The 17,936-nt window shown below is 32.0% G+C and overlaps 1 protein-coding gene across 3 annotated transcripts in view; it reads right to left on the minus strand.

Annotated features, from left to right (window-relative positions):
- Positions 1 to 3,557: 3,557 nt before the first annotated feature.
- LOC127710442 (heat shock 70 kDa protein 12B-like) overlaps positions 3,558 to 17,936 on the minus strand; it is a 45,127-nt gene continuing 30,748 nt past the window's right edge. For 2 of the 3 annotated variants that reach the window (XM_052216281.1, XM_052216282.1), the window contains exons 2-6: positions 13,089 to 13,195; positions 8,013 to 8,418; positions 7,286 to 7,504; positions 6,610 to 6,766; positions 3,558 to 4,742 (exon numbers count right to left, since the gene is read on the minus strand). In XM_052216281.1, coding sequence (XP_052072241.1) covers positions 3,640 to 4,742; positions 6,610 to 6,766; positions 7,286 to 7,504; positions 8,013 to 8,418; positions 13,089 to 13,192 — 1,989 coding nt within the window. In that variant the 5' untranslated portion in view covers positions 13,193 to 13,195 and the 3' untranslated portion in view covers positions 3,558 to 3,639. The remainder of the gene's footprint in view (positions 4,743 to 6,609; positions 6,767 to 7,285; positions 7,505 to 8,012; positions 8,419 to 13,088; positions 13,196 to 17,936) is intronic. The other variant, XM_052216280.1, reaches the window with a different exon arrangement.

The following is a 17,936-nucleotide window of genomic DNA, read 5'->3' on the forward strand; positions in this document are numbered from 1 at the left end:
CGGGGAATGTGTCAAAAAGAAAACAACCCGACCAAAGTGTGTAGTAAGTTAATTGTAGTAAGAAAACAATGACGTGTTCAAACAGAAAGATTTTGAATGCAGGGAAAACTGTGCAACTTCCAATCAGCATGACTTTATCAGATGACAATACGAATACAAAAAATCCAGGCTAACAATAAGGCATAGGTACTTTAACTCAGTCACGGCCCCGCGGGTGTGTTCTAGTATTTATGAAATTTACTAAGGGAAACTAGGAAAAATGAATTGACAGCTAAACCACAGAACTATACTTGATTTTGATATGATGCTCTTATTTGGCTTGGTAAACAAAGCCATGATGTTTTGATTCCAATTAAACATGTATGACTTCTCAATTAAAGATGCAACGTCAGTTGTTATTTGAACTACGCTGAGATTCAAAAAGAACATTTCTTTTAGTTTTGGTGAAAAAAGAAATAAAGTGAAATCATTCATAAAATAAGTCTTTGTATGTCTGTACACTTTTAGATCTGTTGTTTTTCGTGCTAACGCTTGGTTTTATGTCAATAACGAATATAAAACCTACCCATGTCAAAATGAGCAAAAGTATGCTAAAAAATTGATTTCTTGAAAAACTCCGATAGAAAGGGAGATTTGGTGGATAAAGAATGTAGCGGGCTTAGATATATTTAGGATCGTTCAACCCTTCCCTAACCTGGGACGGTGGTGTAACAGGACATCATAAGAACAAACTATCAAAATCGATTGGAAATGGTATAACTCAGTACGGTTACGAAGTACACAAAAACAACTAGCATAATAAATCACCGACCTAAGATTACTTGCAATTACGGAATGTTAGTATAAAGTATATAAAAACTAATAAGTATATCATGTGTTCTAAGGTTAAAGTATCATCTAACGGATTTTTGTCAAGATTTCGTAAATATTGTGAAAATCATGACCTTGAGCAATGTCAAAATATGCTAAATTAAAGTATCAAGTTCATAATATTTTATTTGTCACTCACATGAGTTCAAAATCCATGATATTTTATTTGTCATTGACATGAGTTCAAGTCCATGATATGTCATTTGTCATGACATGATTTCAAATGCATCATATTTCATTTGTCATTGACATGAGTTCAAATCCTTAATATTCATTTTCATTGGCATGAGTTAAAATCTATCATATTTTATTTGTCATTAATATGAGTTCAAATCCTTAATATTTTATTTGTCATTGACATGAGTTCAAATCCATAATATTTTATTGGTCATTGGCATGAGTTCAAATCCATTATAGTTTATTTGTCATTGTTCTGAGTTCCAAAACTACTTAACTCTTTTTTTCAGTGACCTGAGTTCCAAACTTATTTGTTGATGCATTGATAATTATAAAAGAACAAATATTTGATGTTTAAGATATTCATTCCGGTATGTGAATCCATATCAATTACGAGGTATTCAGATTGCTAAAATTCATTCTTATTATCAACTAATGTGCAAATTATCTTAAATGTATTTCACAGATACATTATTTGTAATTTCGTTTACAGTAAAAAAAAAAAAAAAAAATAATTGATTTCTCTTACATTGATGTTATTGTCATTTCACATTTAAATCCTATCTTAATGTGTATGTTTTGACATGAATTATCATTGAAATATTCTTTTTTTCTTACATTCAATGTTAATAAAATATTGGTTTCTTTGAAGCATTTAAGTTTTGTTTTTCTTCTCCTTAGCCATAGGTTGGTCTAGCCGTTATTTGCACAACATTTCGGAAGTGCTGTTCAATTTCATATTTGATTCGAGCGCCAATGATGAGTCTTACTTACGTAAACAAAATGCGCGTTCCGCGTCTGGCATACAAAATGTTAAGCCTGGTTTGATGAGTAATTGAAATTCCACTATTCATATATACATCTTGAAAATACTTCGAATGAATGGAAATTACTAAAGATTTAAACGAATATTAAAGAAATGAACTTGGGAACGAGTCACAAAAAGGTTTTGTCCATCTGCTGCATTAATTTTAGAAATTGTCAAAGTTTTCTTCACTTAAAACGTTGTACTAAATACACATGGAATAGATTTATAAAAATCGGTGTCTTAAATGCTCTTTTTGTTAACGTTAATTCACCAACTAATGTTTTTTTTTCAAATGGTATTATTTTGTCTCAAAGCAAATTTTAAGCAATATTATATATTATATATTATATTGCTGTTTTCAATAAAATATATTGAAAAAATTCCACCATGAAAAATGTTTTACGCCAAATATATTATTAATAAATATTAATAAAATCAGATGTGGATTGTGTGCCAATGAGACAACAACCCAAAATACAAAATTCCTAAAGACATTTATAATCCAGGTCTATAAAATATGTCAGGCTCGAAAATGCCTTGCGTTCTTCTTAACAGCTAAATGAATGTATACAAAAAAATCAGCGATTTGGCATTTATACCATACTTTTTAATTCACAAACTGTTCTTTAACAATGTTTCTGTTGTATGTAAAATAAAACATTAGGTTTTCACACTGCTAGTTGATTAAAATCGATCAAAGATTTTAGTTGTATTTCATTCTATTCGTTTCCGTATTGCATTTATATCTCTTTCTAAAAATGTTCTTCCGCTTATGTATAATGACGGAGGGTATGATGAAAGGGGGATTTGTAAATAACTTTCAGGTTATTACATTTAAACATAGAGTTGGTTTTACTTATGCCGGTTGAAAGAGCACAAATAGTCATATCTAAATTAACGGTTTACAAAAATTTGAGTTTTTCGAAATGATAAGTATGTTCTTCCCCAGAATTATATATATTACCTTAGCTGTATTTGACAAAACCTTTCAGAATTTGGATCCTCCGTGCTCTTCAATTTCGTTCTTTGTTTAGCCTTTTTAACTTTTGTTTTATTTGAGCTTCACTGATGAGTCTTTTTTAGACGAAACACGCGTCTGTCGTAAAACTTCTAAGTCTGGTATCTATGATGAATTTATTGAACAAAACATTCCTTTCTGTCTTCCTTCGACCAATGTTGTTTTTTACTCATTGGTATGTTCTTTTTTTTAATATAAAACCCATGTAGAATGATAGCGATTTCGTGTTCACAATCTTGTCACATGATGTTTAGCAACATTTCCTGAAACGGAGCTCAGCTGTAAATAAAGTTTTCCGATATTAAATGCTTGCATTTAAATTTAAACTTAAGCATATATAAAACGTCCTTGTATATCAAATTGTTGGATTTTAGTGTTCTCGATGAAGGTAAATTCAGAAAGTTGATGCAAGCGCAAACATTTATAAATATCATGAATTTAGCCATAGAACAAACTAACATTCAGAATACAAAAATGCCCTTCCCATAAACGATCGGGGTTTAAGAAATGATTTAAATCGCTGGTTTTACCTTTAAATGCAATTAAAAACTGAGCTCATTGAATCAAAACTGAATTGTTGTAAAGCGTTTGCTTTGTGAAAATCTAAAAAACATAAAATTTCATTATTATTATTTTTATTATTATTATTATTATTATTATTATTATTATTATGCTTGGTAAATAGCTAACAACTGTGTGTAAATCTAAATAGCAAAATAACAGTTTTTAATGTCTATTTTTCATATTGTAACAAATTTTATTTATTTCATGTCTTTGTAGAATTAACTTTGTGTTCATCTTCCCCTAGCAGGTCCAACAGCTTTTCGCTAGTTTCCATAGACCCATCTTGTCGACACAAAACCTTAACTTCGGTTTCACCAAATTTTAGACTAAAATAAAGTTTTCGCCGAACACTTTGCTTGTCTCCTTTTAACCGAGTTACAAAATATCCAATTTTTCTACAGCCTTCATCCGTTATATATCTCGGATTCTCATCTATAGTTGACACATACATTGCAATTTCGGCTCTTTCAAGGTGGGGTTGGTCCACAAGGAGATATCGCTCTTTCGATGCGAAGCTTCGTCCTATTGATTGACCCATTTTAGCAATTATACCGAAGACATTACGACACTTTACAATACCTAATTGATTAGTGTACATCTTCGATTTATCGTGAACTCCTTCAATGAAATCATTGGAACACTCGATACCATAAGAACATTTTAATACTCGACTTGAGACAATTCTGCTGTCATGACCAAATATAACAGCCCCTTTAAGCACACTGAGTGAGGCATCATCTGGAATTATAATACGTTTTGATTTAAAATGCGTTTTGATTCTATTCTGTAAAAAAACAGAATCTGCAAAACCACCAATCAATAGTATAGAGTCTATGTTTTCATTTACTTTTAAAAGACCATCAACGTGACGAACTATTTTATCAACGGTTGGAATAAAGAATTTAAAGAATAGGTCTCCTTTTAAAATCATTTTATCCTTTTTTATTTCCACTTGATTTTCATATTTTTCTAATGACTGAATACGCGAAGAGACATCGCTATATTTGTCCTTATTGTGCATCTTAAAGATATCGGTAAGGCCTATAGGAACTCTAATAACTGCATTAGAATCGTCCATTTTCATGGTCTGCTTTTTGGTTTCGAATTCTCTCATAATATCAATGCAGTCATCAACACATTTGCGCTGGAACTCCTCAAAAGTCTTCGCACCAAATAGTTCCTTGAGGAAATCGATAAGTGCTTTGTTGATGTTATTTCCACCCCATGGTCCGCCATTCGCAGCATATATTTCTCGAATATTTTGTTCATCAACTACTTCATGAATTGTTATATCGACTGTTCCCCCTGAAATGCACAAGAAATTTACCAAATAAAATATTTCTACATATTAAACGTCAAAATGGTCGTAAAGATATATTAGTTGCATTATTAAATACACCTTAACAGACCGATCGTCTTTTTTCAATAACATTTTAATATAGTCAAGCATTTTGAAAAGATCATCATGAAAATTGAGAGCTAAATCCTGATATCAATAATTAAATATAGATTCTACCACTGCATCGAGCGTGATAAGATATTTCTCCACTCGAGACAGTTAGATTTTAAATGTTTGAAATTTAACTGTCAAGAGTGGCAAATATCGTATTGCACGATATTTGGTGGTGTAATCTGTTTCTCTAATGATTTTTTGACTATATGCAGACAAATTTAATCCTTCAATTCCAATGATCTGTAAAAAGATGTTATTTTTCTGTGTGAATTCATTGAGCATGGTCTCCTTTTTTTTAGAAAACACAATAGGAAATTCAGAGGAAAGCAAGAACATTTGACGTCATAATTGAATGATGACCAATGAAAAACTGAGATCAAATGAACAACACGTTGATTAAATAAAAATAACCAACAGCTCAGGAAAAGGATAAATCGGCTAAGAATAAGAGAAAAACGTACTACTGGTTCGGGACTATTAGCCAAAGAAGGGTACCATCCTACCTTTAGCCAGCGCTTCGGTATTTGTATTTTTCTAATGATGCATTTCGTTTGTAAATTTTCACTTTATAAAAATGTAATTGCGCTAAACTTTAGGTTTCAACACCCTCAGACATATAGACCTTTTCGCTGTATCATTTCGGCCTTTTTCGTTTTCATGCGTTTACCCTTCTGATATTCCCATAGTTTTGGTTACGACAACCCCTGGCGACAGTTCTTCAAGTAAAAAACAGGTAATGCGCACAAAAATCATATCATTTCTATTTTAAGAATACATTATACTATATTTCACAATTTTCTACATTTTTCTTCTTAACTAACACAAAATGAATTTGCCAAATCGACCATCTGGTATAAAAAATAGGCCTTTGGTTTAATCTTTTGAATTGTTTTACATTTTGTCATGCTATGGCCTTTTATAACTTACTATACGGAATGAGTTTTGTTCATTGTTGAAGACCGTAGGGTGACCTATAGTTTGTATAAGTTGTTTTGTCCTGTGGATAGTTGTCTCATTAGATATCATACCACATCCCCTTATTTTTAAAAAGTTTGTCTGAGCTCAAAGTTACTAGCGCATAAATTATGTGTACTTTGTCTCTCCATTGACCACATTTAACTTGATAATCTACATTAATATACAAATAAGGAGATGTGGTATGATTACCAATGAGACAAAAGTTCAAAAGAAGGGAACTGTTTTATGTACAATCTACATTCAAACAGTTTTTATGTACCAATATACTGTCATTTAGAATGATTTAAAACTTAACAATATATATGTATAAAAACTTATTTCTATTTGTCAGATCTATACAATTCGAAAAACACTACTGTTAATACTTGTGCTCATTTCAAAAATACCTTCATCAAAAAAATTTACAAATACCTCAGATGTGTCAATTGGGATATGTACTCTTGTCACCTCCCTGATAGTATGAAATGTAATGAATTGCTCAATGTCCAACTGTATGTGTTTTGACAAATTGTTGAAACTACTGCCTTTTTGTATTTGTATTCAGCCAAGATTACACTATTGTTGGTGTTCATAGAGGGGTGAAACCTAATTTAGTGTCTGTACCAGTTTATTCTGCTTAATATCATGTTGTTGTCTTTTGTTAAATTTTGGGAAATGAATTGTTCCCATCGACCAAGTGGTTCTTAAAACTCAAGTTAACTTGTATCTTTTTTATAAATTTCTGAAAATAAATATTTCTACCTCCAGCATCTATGACCATGTACCGACAACCTGTTCGAAAACCTTCCACTACATCCTTGTCATCGAATCTTCTGACTTCTACAGGTATGTGTTTACAAAAAATAGCACCAGCTTCAGGTTCCAAAGCAAGAAGAAGTTGTGACCTATGAATGCCTGCCTATAAGTATTCAAAGATGAATAAATAATTATTTAGAAACAATGTATTCAGATTGTCAAAACAAATTTCTGTGATAAACATATTTGGCACCAAGAATAAAATTATACAATGAACCCGTCTTCTATCAAGACAATTTTACTTTTAAACCCACAACAATCCTTATGTCATAGACGTTAAGAAGCAGCTTATTCAGTTATTGAATTGTGGCTGTAGTGTATGCAAGTATAATCACTCAGGAAATCTTTTACTTCTAATGTAATTAAGCACCTTACCACTATACAAAGCAAAGAGTCTTATTGTTTTCGTCTAATTTCTTAATTTCATTATCATTATTTTCTGTCTGAACTCCTGAACTTGTTCATCCATTTTTGGGAGCAATTAAGGATAGACACCTCTAATTTGAAATGATGCTGTGCAAGTTTCTCTAGGTATGCATTGAATATTTTTTATTTAAATCAGGGGTACAAATGGAATTATGTATTGATCCCCACAAATATAACTCAAGTAGACATGTTTTACCATTTCTGCAGCCCTTCTCATGAACAATTTAGCCTTGTCGTTCCATATAGCAGGTACAGTCAACGTCCACAAAATATCTTCATCTTTTAGACCAAAGGTCATGTTCAAACATCTATTCATTAGATGATTCTTAAGGTATTTTATAGACTCGGAAAATACGGTGATAGCTGGTAGTGGTTTGCAATTTGTATCTTTTATTTCGGTATGGAATGTTAAATCCTACAAATACAGGTCCATCATCATTGATTAGAAAGCAGAATTGATTAGGTGATGATGCACATGAGGCACAAATTTCGTAAAACAATGATATAACAAACAGTTGTTTACTTGTCGTCCTTCTATACACTACAACTATTTTTTTTAATCGTATTTAAAAGAAGATATTTTTTTTTAATTATATCACAGTAAATCTGCTATTTAATTTTACTTTAAATAGAAAGTATTGAAATGTGAAATAAAATAATGATGGACATCAGTAAAACACACTGCGACAAATTTTATTGGGTGCATAAAGAATAGAATATAAAATATATGTTTTTTTTAGAAAATCACGTAAAACTACGTATGATTTTTAAGCAATTGCGGATGTGTTCGTGCGTATGTGTGTATGTGTTCCAATGAACTTTCAACGTCCTTTAACCTTTGTACAATATAATCAAACATCTCTAATGTTTCACCTAAACTTGATGAATTTAAGAAATAAGATTTTGAGAAAGAGTTTTAGTACCTTGCATTCATAAAGCGACATCTTAAAGTTCTCAAAATAATACCAATCCTCAACATTTTCCTCGTCTGTAATCAAAGATGAGAACTTGTTCTGAGCTTCATATCCAAAAGCTTCAAAGCGGCCTTCTGGGTTGAATAGTATACATGTTGGAGTCTTTGCCGATCTTAGAACTGTAGTTGCAGCAGTCCATATGTGAGTTGATATTTGTAATGGATTGGCTTTAAAATCGTTTCGGAAAGAGAATGCATATCCAGATGCAGCTGTTCCCAAGTCTATTGCTGCAACAAGTAAATAATTTGATCCCATGGAGGATTCAAGGGGTTCATTTTCTTCGGGTTTTACAGACTCTGCATTTTGGCTGAATTCTACATAGTCATATCGACTTTCGTCTTCTACTTCGTACAAGCTTAAATTTATAAACACATTTAATTAATGTAAGACTCAAAATAGAAAGCAGGCATATTCATTCCCATTTTTCTGAGAGAAAAAAATTAAGACTTTCAAGTAAAAAAATATTTTTTCCTGAAGTCTAATGGCAATGTAATAATATTGTTTAAAAAAGAATGTGATATGGGTTTTTTGGTTTTGTTAATCATCTATTTTTTTTTTTTGGTATTTGTTAAGAATCAATAATTTCTCTGAAAGGCCAAACAATCTCATCAAAGATATCCGGCTACTAGTTATGTACGTCAGACCCGTGTATCGTCTACAAAAGAATCATTAATGACGATTAAAACAAAAAGTTAAAAGGCTAAATAAAGTACGAAGTTGAAGTGTATTGTGGACCCCAAAAACGGAAGGTTTGGCCAATTACAGCTAAGGTAATATTTGCGTGGGTGAAGAAAATCTTTAGCGTTTCGAACAATTTTATTAACAGTAAATTTATACAAATAACAGTATCAAAGATAATTCATGTCAACTAGGATAGTTTTAGAAATAGCTGTTATGATTCAAAATGCTTGCTCTTTAGAAAAGGGAGAATATCTGGCTTTTATACATGGTGTTTAGAATAGTTTTGCATTTAGTTTTCAGATTTGAGATATGTGTTTATATTTTTATTTAAGAAATGATTCCTGGTTATCAGGAGGTATCAATATGATTCAAGGATGGCCATTTAATAAAAGAACGCCATTTTAGGATCAAGATATTCCAAAATAAAAAGTAACAAAAACATTCAAGACTATTATATCTTTCCAGTGATGTAGTGGACTGTTTGTAGCGAAACTTTATTAACACAAAAATAACCAAACACTCAAAATATGGATTAAAATGATCAGACAGCTGTTGCAGCCTAAAACTAATTGTATATAATGATAATCAAATATATTGCAATATTTAATAAAGAAAATGTTCGGGGAAGTGTCAATTAATGAATGTAAGACTCAAAATAGAAAGCAGGCATATTAAAAAATGCAAACATTAAAAAAATCTTTCAACACATCAACAATGCAAAAATGAAGACGGTTCTTCAGAGTCATATTAAGATGAAAGTTAGGTTAGAATAGTTTGTTACGTTGATTTGTCTCTTCCTAATCAATTAATGAGATTTGAACATCGGTTAACTGTTGTCGCCTTAATTTAGTTATGAAAAATATAATATCAATAAAGTGCAACATATTTTCATTACCTGCATCTCTTTTTCGGCCAAAACAAAAGCCTTTAGCAATGGTTGTCGGAATTTTGGTTCCTCAATACACTTCATCTTTGTACTTTATTTGGCCTTTTAAATTTTCATCGTAAGATAGAATATCACAAGGAAACTTTCGTGTTTAAGTGTATGAAGTGTAATATTGTTTTGGTACAGTATACAAAAGCACGCTTAAATGTACCCTAAATAGTTATTAAGAAAAAATAAATATTCTAAATTTATTCAACAGATTATTGGAGCGTTAAAAAGTTGACCGAACCACATTTTGCACGAAGCGCGAAAGGCTTCATATAACAATTTTGCAAACGATCAACGCTTTTACAACCCATTAAAATTACAAAAAGAAGCATTAGATTCGTATGATTACAATAATATATTACAACCGGAATATTATATGAAGTTATATCAAGATTTTAGTTTGTTTTCATATGCATTGTTATGTTTATGTCATTGGAGTCACGTGCAGTCATGAATGTAGCATTTGAGAAATAAAATATAACTTTGGAATGCCTCGAGATTACTGTAAGGTAATCAGAAGCATGGATTCTTTTGAAAAATATATATATGTAATATAATTATTATGAAGTATTTTAAAGGAACTATTGTCTCAGTTAGTGATTTTCATTTTCTTTATAAACAAACATTACGGTTAAATCGTTTATAATTAAACATACAAAGGAAAATATAACAGAAGAATATATAATCAGGTGTAGCCATATAACTAATATAAATTGTCTATTACGTTTGTAGACATTTACAAGCTTATATGCTCGGAAATAAATAATATGCATAAAATTGAGAATGGAAATGGGGAATGTGTCAAAGAGACAACAACCCGACCATAGAACAGACAACAGCAGAAGGTCACCAACAGGTCTTCAATGCAGCGAGAAATTCCCGCACCCGGAGGCGTCCTTCAGCTGGCCCCTAAACAAATATATATACTAGTTCAGTGATAATGAACGCCATACTAAACTCCAAATTGTACACAAGAAACTAAAATTAAAAATAATACAAGACTGACAAAGGCTAGAGGCTCCTGACTTGGGACAGGCGCAAAATTGCGGCGGGGTTAAACATGTTTATGAGATCTCAACCCTCCCCCTACACCTCTAGCCAATGTAGAAAAGTAAACGCACAACATTACGCACATTAAAACTCAGTTCAAGAGAAGTCCGAGTCTGATGTCAGAAGATGTGATGTAACCAAAGAAAATAAACAAAATGACAATACTACATAAATAACAACAGACTACTAGCAGTTAACTGACATGCCAGCTCCAGACTTCAATTAAACTGATTGAAAGATTATGTCTTCATCATATGAATATCAGGCACAATCCTTCCCGTTAGGGGTTTAGTATCATACCATCATAACATATATGAGAAGAACATAACCCGTGTCATGCCAACAACTGGTTTTTAAATACATGTGTTTAGTGCCGATGCAAAGACCCTATTAGTGAATCAATATTAACGCCAAAATATGCAATCTTTAATGAACTGACAACAGTATCGTAACTATATCCCTTCTTAATAAGTCTATTTAAAGGTTTTGTTAGCTTCAGAGGTGAATACTGACATTTTTGTGCTTTATAAAGAATATTTCCATAAAAAATTGGATGTGAAATACCTGAACGTATAAGAAGTCTGCATGTTGAGCTATATTTACGAATGATGTCCTTATACCGATGATAAAATTTAGTAAATGTTTTGACTAGTTTGTGATATCGAAAACCCTGGTGTAATAATTTTTCAGTAATACATAAATTTCTCTCGTTAAAATCTAAAACATTGTTACATACACGAGCGAATCGTACAAGTTGAGATATATAAACACCGTAAGATGGTGACAAGGGAACGTCACCATCTAAAAATGCATAATTAACGATAGGAAATGAAAAATCATCTCTTTTATCATATATTTTAGTATTAAGCTTTATGACAATATCTATCATATAAAATTCTTCATAATGCAAATTTGAAACATCCAGACTTCTGAAAGTAAAGTATTCTTTAACTTTTTTTAGAATTAAATTTTATTTACATTTCTAGAAGGAATTTCAATCTAACTGTTTCTTGCGTTTATTATACAGTTAAGATGCTGGTTGCATTAATATTTTGAACGGATGTAATAACATAAAAAAGTAAAATACCAAAAATACCAAACTCCAAGAAAAATCAAAATATAAAGTCCCTTATCAAACACATCAAACGAATTGAAAACAACTGTCATATTCTTGACTTGGTACAGGCATTTCCATATGTAGAAAATGGTGGATCAAACCTGGTTTTATAGATAGCTAAATTGTTCTAATGTTACTGTAAATTTAGTATGGACTTAAAAATATCACCATCAGATTTGTTATAAGTTGTTATAAAATTCAAAATAAAATATTTCCCTATGAAGGAAGTTACGTCAAATGTACCTACGATCATATCTTAAATATTGATTGCTTTACAAACTAATTGATTTGCCGAAAAACGGTGCTAATTATGTGTTATTTCTAAGAAGCAATATTTATTGATAATGATTTACAAATATTTACTTTTATCCACCTTTTGTAAAATTAATGGGTCGAATAAGCTTTGAACGCTACATGGCTTAGATGTACCGAAATTGTGCTTGAATTAAAAAGAAAAACTATTTATTTATTAAATCGTCCTAACGTGAAAGATCCATTAATCAAAATAAGTCAAACCAATGTCGTTTTTATTTGAAAGTCGAGAAATACAACGTTAATGATTGTTTTAAAGGGACATTTATCGAAAAAAGGTCATTAAAGGTACTGAAAAGGTCTCAGTGTATGAAACAACAAGTACTGATAAGAGATCATATTTAAAGGAAAATTTAGTCAACACTGTTCAAATCTCATAATCGGAACAAGATACACATCAACGTAACAAATAAAAAATGAGGTAATCGAAGTACAATTTTTATGTGGCTTTTGTGCAGGTTTTTTCCCAAAACTACGAAATCCAATATTCACGTTAATGCAGGTTTTCCTCAATTCACGAAAATCGGTAATCACGAAAATAATTGAATTTACAGTATATGGACAAAGTGTGATGACTGCGTTCGTTGCAGGTCATATAAATGTGCAGCAATTGTCATTTGAATTGTTGATTTAATAGTATGCTAATTTTCTTATTGATGAAATTTGACTCTTCAGTATATAAATAAATAAATTGATTAATAATAGACAACAACAATTGTAACACACGACCTGTACTGCAGATGCAAAGGTAACACAGAACTAAATCTGCTGAACACCATTGAAAAATTCATAGTTTTGAATGTCAAGCAGCAAAACAGATCATAGTGTATATGGCATAGTCACTGACAGTCGGTAAAAGAGTATGTAAAAACGAATAGGTAAATTATACTTGTTTTCAAAGAGACAATCTGTACACATAAGTAGAACATACTGTAATTGTTCGTAGTCGTCTGATAAATCATTAGCAACTGGTGTGTCTTCAGTTTTCTTCTTTGATTTTTTCTTTCTGAGAACCTTTCGAATATATTTTGCCATTATCTAAAATTATATTTGAAACAGAAGGTTTAGTTTCTTCTAAAATACACTTAATTCAAAGTTATATTTGATGACATCAACAGTAACAGTATTACTGCACCATATGCCCATTTCGACAGTTAATGTCTCCCGGTTGATATTCATAGCCATAGTATTGGAAAAACAAAAACAAATAAAACGTCGAAGAGCTGCTGAAAAGGACCAAACGTATTGCCAAACACAATCAAAGAATCAGAGCTGTGCATGAGGGATATACACTCCTTAATTTCAAATTTCACATTTTCAATGAACAGAATTTTTCTTTAAAATCCTTTACATAATTTTCTTCCATTAAACACAGGTACATCTTATTGTCTATTTTAAAAAATGCTGAAATAAGAATGATAATAACAACACAAAACAAAACAAGGAAAAACCAGAAAAAGGCCAAATTCACCCATTATATCAGCTTTTTGTAGTTTTTATTGAAAATTAAAAAAAAAAGCTTTTAACAGCATAATAGCTAAGGGTCTATGAATACCCAATAAAACCCATGCTACATCAATTTTTAAAGAAACAAGTGTTGCAAAACACCTGTCTAACCTCCATAACAAATATGTTGTTATCCCTGCAGATAAAGCCCCAGACAATATTGTTTTTGTGTGAAAATCACATTATATACACTACTTGATAAATGAATTATGTATTGACAATTCACTTAGAAACTCAACATATACCCCTACCACCCTTCCCAAGGGGGAAATCTTGAATAATCATAGGTCTGTTCTATGTTCCTTTGGAATTTCAACCAAAGATGAAGAACTGGATCTTCCTTCACTGTATTGGATGCCTAAAGTACATAAGTGCCCTTACAAACAACGTTATATTGCTGGATCTTTCAAGTGACCCACAAAACCTCTTTCTAAATTATTAACATCAGTTTTATTAGCAATCAAAGCCGGGCTTCAAAGTTATTGTGAAACTACACATTCAAGAGGTGTCGTTAATCATATGTGGATACTAAAAAATTCCAAAGATCTTTTAGATCTGTACCGTCAGGAATATGACAGTTGTTTTCCATTCGTTTGATGTGTTTGAGCTTTTGATTTTACCATTTGCTAAAGGAATTTCCGTTTTGAATTTTCCTAGGAGTTCGGTATTTTTGTTATTTTACTTTTTAGAGTACATACAATCTAAGACTCTTTCATCTTGCAATAGTATTAAAACATTTGACTATTCTACACTTTACACAAGTACTCCCCATTCCAAGCTTAAATACAAGTTGAAAGAGTTGGTCCTGCTTTGTTTCATAAAACAGAATGGCCAACGTAGATACAAGTATCTTGTCTTAGGTAGGGATAAATCGTACTTTGTAAAAAATCACTCTGATTCATACAAACAATTCTCTGAAACTGACATTATCAAGATGCTTGATTTCTTGATTGACAAAATATTTGTTACGTTTGGAAGACGTTTTTTTTTCAACAAACAATCGGCATTCCAAAGGAAACCAACTGTGCTCCTCTTCTTGCCGAATTATTACTTTATTCACACGAGGCTGACTTCATACAGGAGCTTCTTAGGAAGAAAGAAAATAAGTTATCAGTATCCTTTAACTTCCCTTTCCACTATATAGATGATGTTCTTTCACTAGATAATTCAAAATTTGGTGACTATGTTGAACGCATCTGTCCTATCGAACTTGAGATAAAGGGTACAAGAGATACAGTCAAGTCTGCCTTGACTTACATCTAGAAATTGACAATGAGGGTCGGTTAAAAACTTTACGACAAAAGAGATGGTTTCAGCTTCCCAATTTTGAATTTTCCTTTTCTATGTAGCAACATTCCAGCAGCGCCTGCATATGGAGTATATATCTCCCAGTTGATACGATATTCCAGGTCTTGTTTTTCCTATCATGACTTCCTTGATAGATGGTTGCTGCTCACAAGGAAGCTATTAAACCAGGAGTTCCAAGGGTGAAGTTGAAATCACCCCTTGTAAATTTTACGGACTCTTCACGAGGTGATTGACCGTTATGGAATATCTGTTTCACAGATGATGAAATATGTTCCAATTGTCGTAACTACAATCCCATCCCCTTTTCCCCGAATGTGACCTACCGAATTAGACTTATCACCGGGTTTGCACTTACATGAGCAACACCAGTTTTGGTGGGGTTCATGTTGCTCAGTCTTTATTTTTCTATGTTGTGTTTGTGTACTGTGGTTTGTCTGTTTGTCTTTTTTAGCCATGACATTGTCAGTTTATTTTCGACTTTTGACATTGAATGCCCCTTTGGTATCTTTCACCTCTCTTTTAACTCTTTTGTGATGTTACTGCATGTTTCCTGAAGATGAAATCTGTATTGTTTATGTATTTACATTAATCAAAAGCTTTGGTGATTAGGGTATTATTATTAAAAAAAAGGACTAGAAAACTGAACGTCAGGACAATCAGTATTTGTAGAATTGATTGATTGGTGTTTAACGCCACTTTCAGCGCTATAGTTCTATAATATGGCGGGCAGTTTTTATTGGATATAGTAAGCCAGAGTGTCCGGAAAGAACCACCATCCTTCGGTAGGAAAACTGGCAATCCTAGTCAATTAAGATTTGAGTCAAGGGCACCTGCTACGTGCGGGATTCGAACTCACAACCGCATTGTTGACAGGCTAGTGATATAGTAGTTGGACTACTTAGATCACTCGGCAACCGAGGCCCCCGTATTTCTAGGAAGATTACATGGTAATAACATAATGTTTATTACAAAATGAGACAACAATACTACTTTTTACTGTTTGAAATGTAGTAAAAGCAGTAAAAACACAGTGGGGAAGGTATGATCAAACCAGTTTGAACTCCTGAATTCGAAAATCGAAATGTGTTATAAATCTATATGATAACTTCCTTCAGTTTTCCATATGACATCTTATTCATTATGACTTGAAACTCTATGTTTGGTTGGATAACGTCACTCTGTTTTTTTTGTTGCCGGCAAAACTGCATTTGCGACCGTCAAATTCCAAATTGACGGTGGAAATGTTTCGAATACATTATTGCTATTCTATAATAAGTACGTCAATATAAATAATTTTACCTATATTTTATAGTGCCTTACCAAGAAATATATTTTGCTGCATGTTGTTTCATATAGAGATGTTTATTCAAGTAAAAAATAGTTTCACGGAAAAGCTATCTATAATTGCCAAACACAATGAGTAAGATGGTAATTTTAGGTTAATTGATTTAACTTCCATGCGTTTAATGTTAATGTATCACATCATATTGGTTTTGTCATATATACACTAAAGGTTTTCTTTCTCCAGGTATAGATTACCTAAGACTTATTTGGTAAAACTTTTTGAAATTATTGGTTTGTAATGCTATTCAACTTCGTATTTGATTTGGTCATGCAACTGTTTTGAATCGAGCGTCACTGGTGAGTCTTGTGTCGACAAAAACACATGTCTGGCGTAAGAAAATGTCTGTGTAGTTTATACCGACGACAGTCTATCCTTTCTCCTGAAAACGTTTCAATTTCAAACTTTCACACTCAGTTTCAGGGTTAGAAAATTTACATGACCGATGCGTTACGAACTTGATACGGATTCAGGGTTAGACAAGAGTCGATAATCAATCCGCTATTGTGTGTTGCCTTATCACTTTAGTTCACTTATCAACGTATTTCATAGGAGTAACATGACAGCTGTCAAATTTGGAGCAGAATCTTCTAACCATTCCGAAGCAGCTGAGATCATCCCGGATTTAGTGGGGTTCGCATTAGAAAATTATAAAGCACAAAGAACAACACTTAAGGTTGCAATTCTGTAAATACAGACAATGCAATTTCCCATAGGAACTCCCTTTGCGGCTAAAACTGTGACACTTTTACTATGAAGTTTCGTGAAAAATAATATCCCAGAACGGAAAGTTTATATGCACTACTATTTTATTCAAAGGTCAAAATATAGGGCTGTGCGGCATATTTTCAACATTTATATGCCCTGAACTTCTAAGAGTTTAAACTTATACTAAAATTCTATACTACCCTTACCTCCATTTTTGGACCTCCTAAGAATTAAAATTTAGCCGCTACCATGTTTATCTATACTGGTTACATTCCCAAGTGATGTCTCTATGAGATGAAACACAGAGATCATCAATGGGAACCAGTACGTTAACAAATTAACATACCTATGAATATTAAATATCTCCCCAAAAGAGGCGTGGTTTGAGAAATAGCTGTATTTACAAAGTGCAACCTATACAAACATTTATTCAAATAGAAAACTCTCTAAAAACACTTTTTCTCACAACAATACTTACTTATCAGAATTATAGCCTTAAAGAAATCACTGCATATACTCTAAGTCTCCTTTTACAGTACATTTTATACCCCTACCCCTGTTTCAATTTTTTAAAGATTTTGAAAACAAGACTCTAATTATTGCCAGCTTACCCTATGTGCATGTTTTCTGACATGAACTGTCTAAAACCTGTTTGAAACTATTCTGATAACAAATTGAAAGCATTTTAGAATACTATAAATGTTTTGTTTAGTAGTTAAGCATTCCAACATTCAAGATTATACAAAGTATCCAATCCTGCCTGTGTCTCCAGTCCACATCTTACTGTATGCCTATTTGTCAATGAAAGTTCACAATTTCTGCCTCAAATGGTCAGTTTAGAATTCTTGTCACAACAGTATCATCCCTAACCATATATCTAACATAAGTTATTTAATATATGTCCTAGAAGTGTTT

Source organism: Mytilus californianus, unplaced genomic scaffold (assembly GCF_021869535.1).
Source record: "Mytilus californianus isolate M0D057914Y unplaced genomic scaffold, xbMytCali1.0.p SCAF_8, whole genome shotgun sequence".
In the NCBI taxonomy this organism is placed as follows: domain Eukaryota; kingdom Metazoa; phylum Mollusca; class Bivalvia; order Mytilida; family Mytilidae; genus Mytilus; species Mytilus californianus.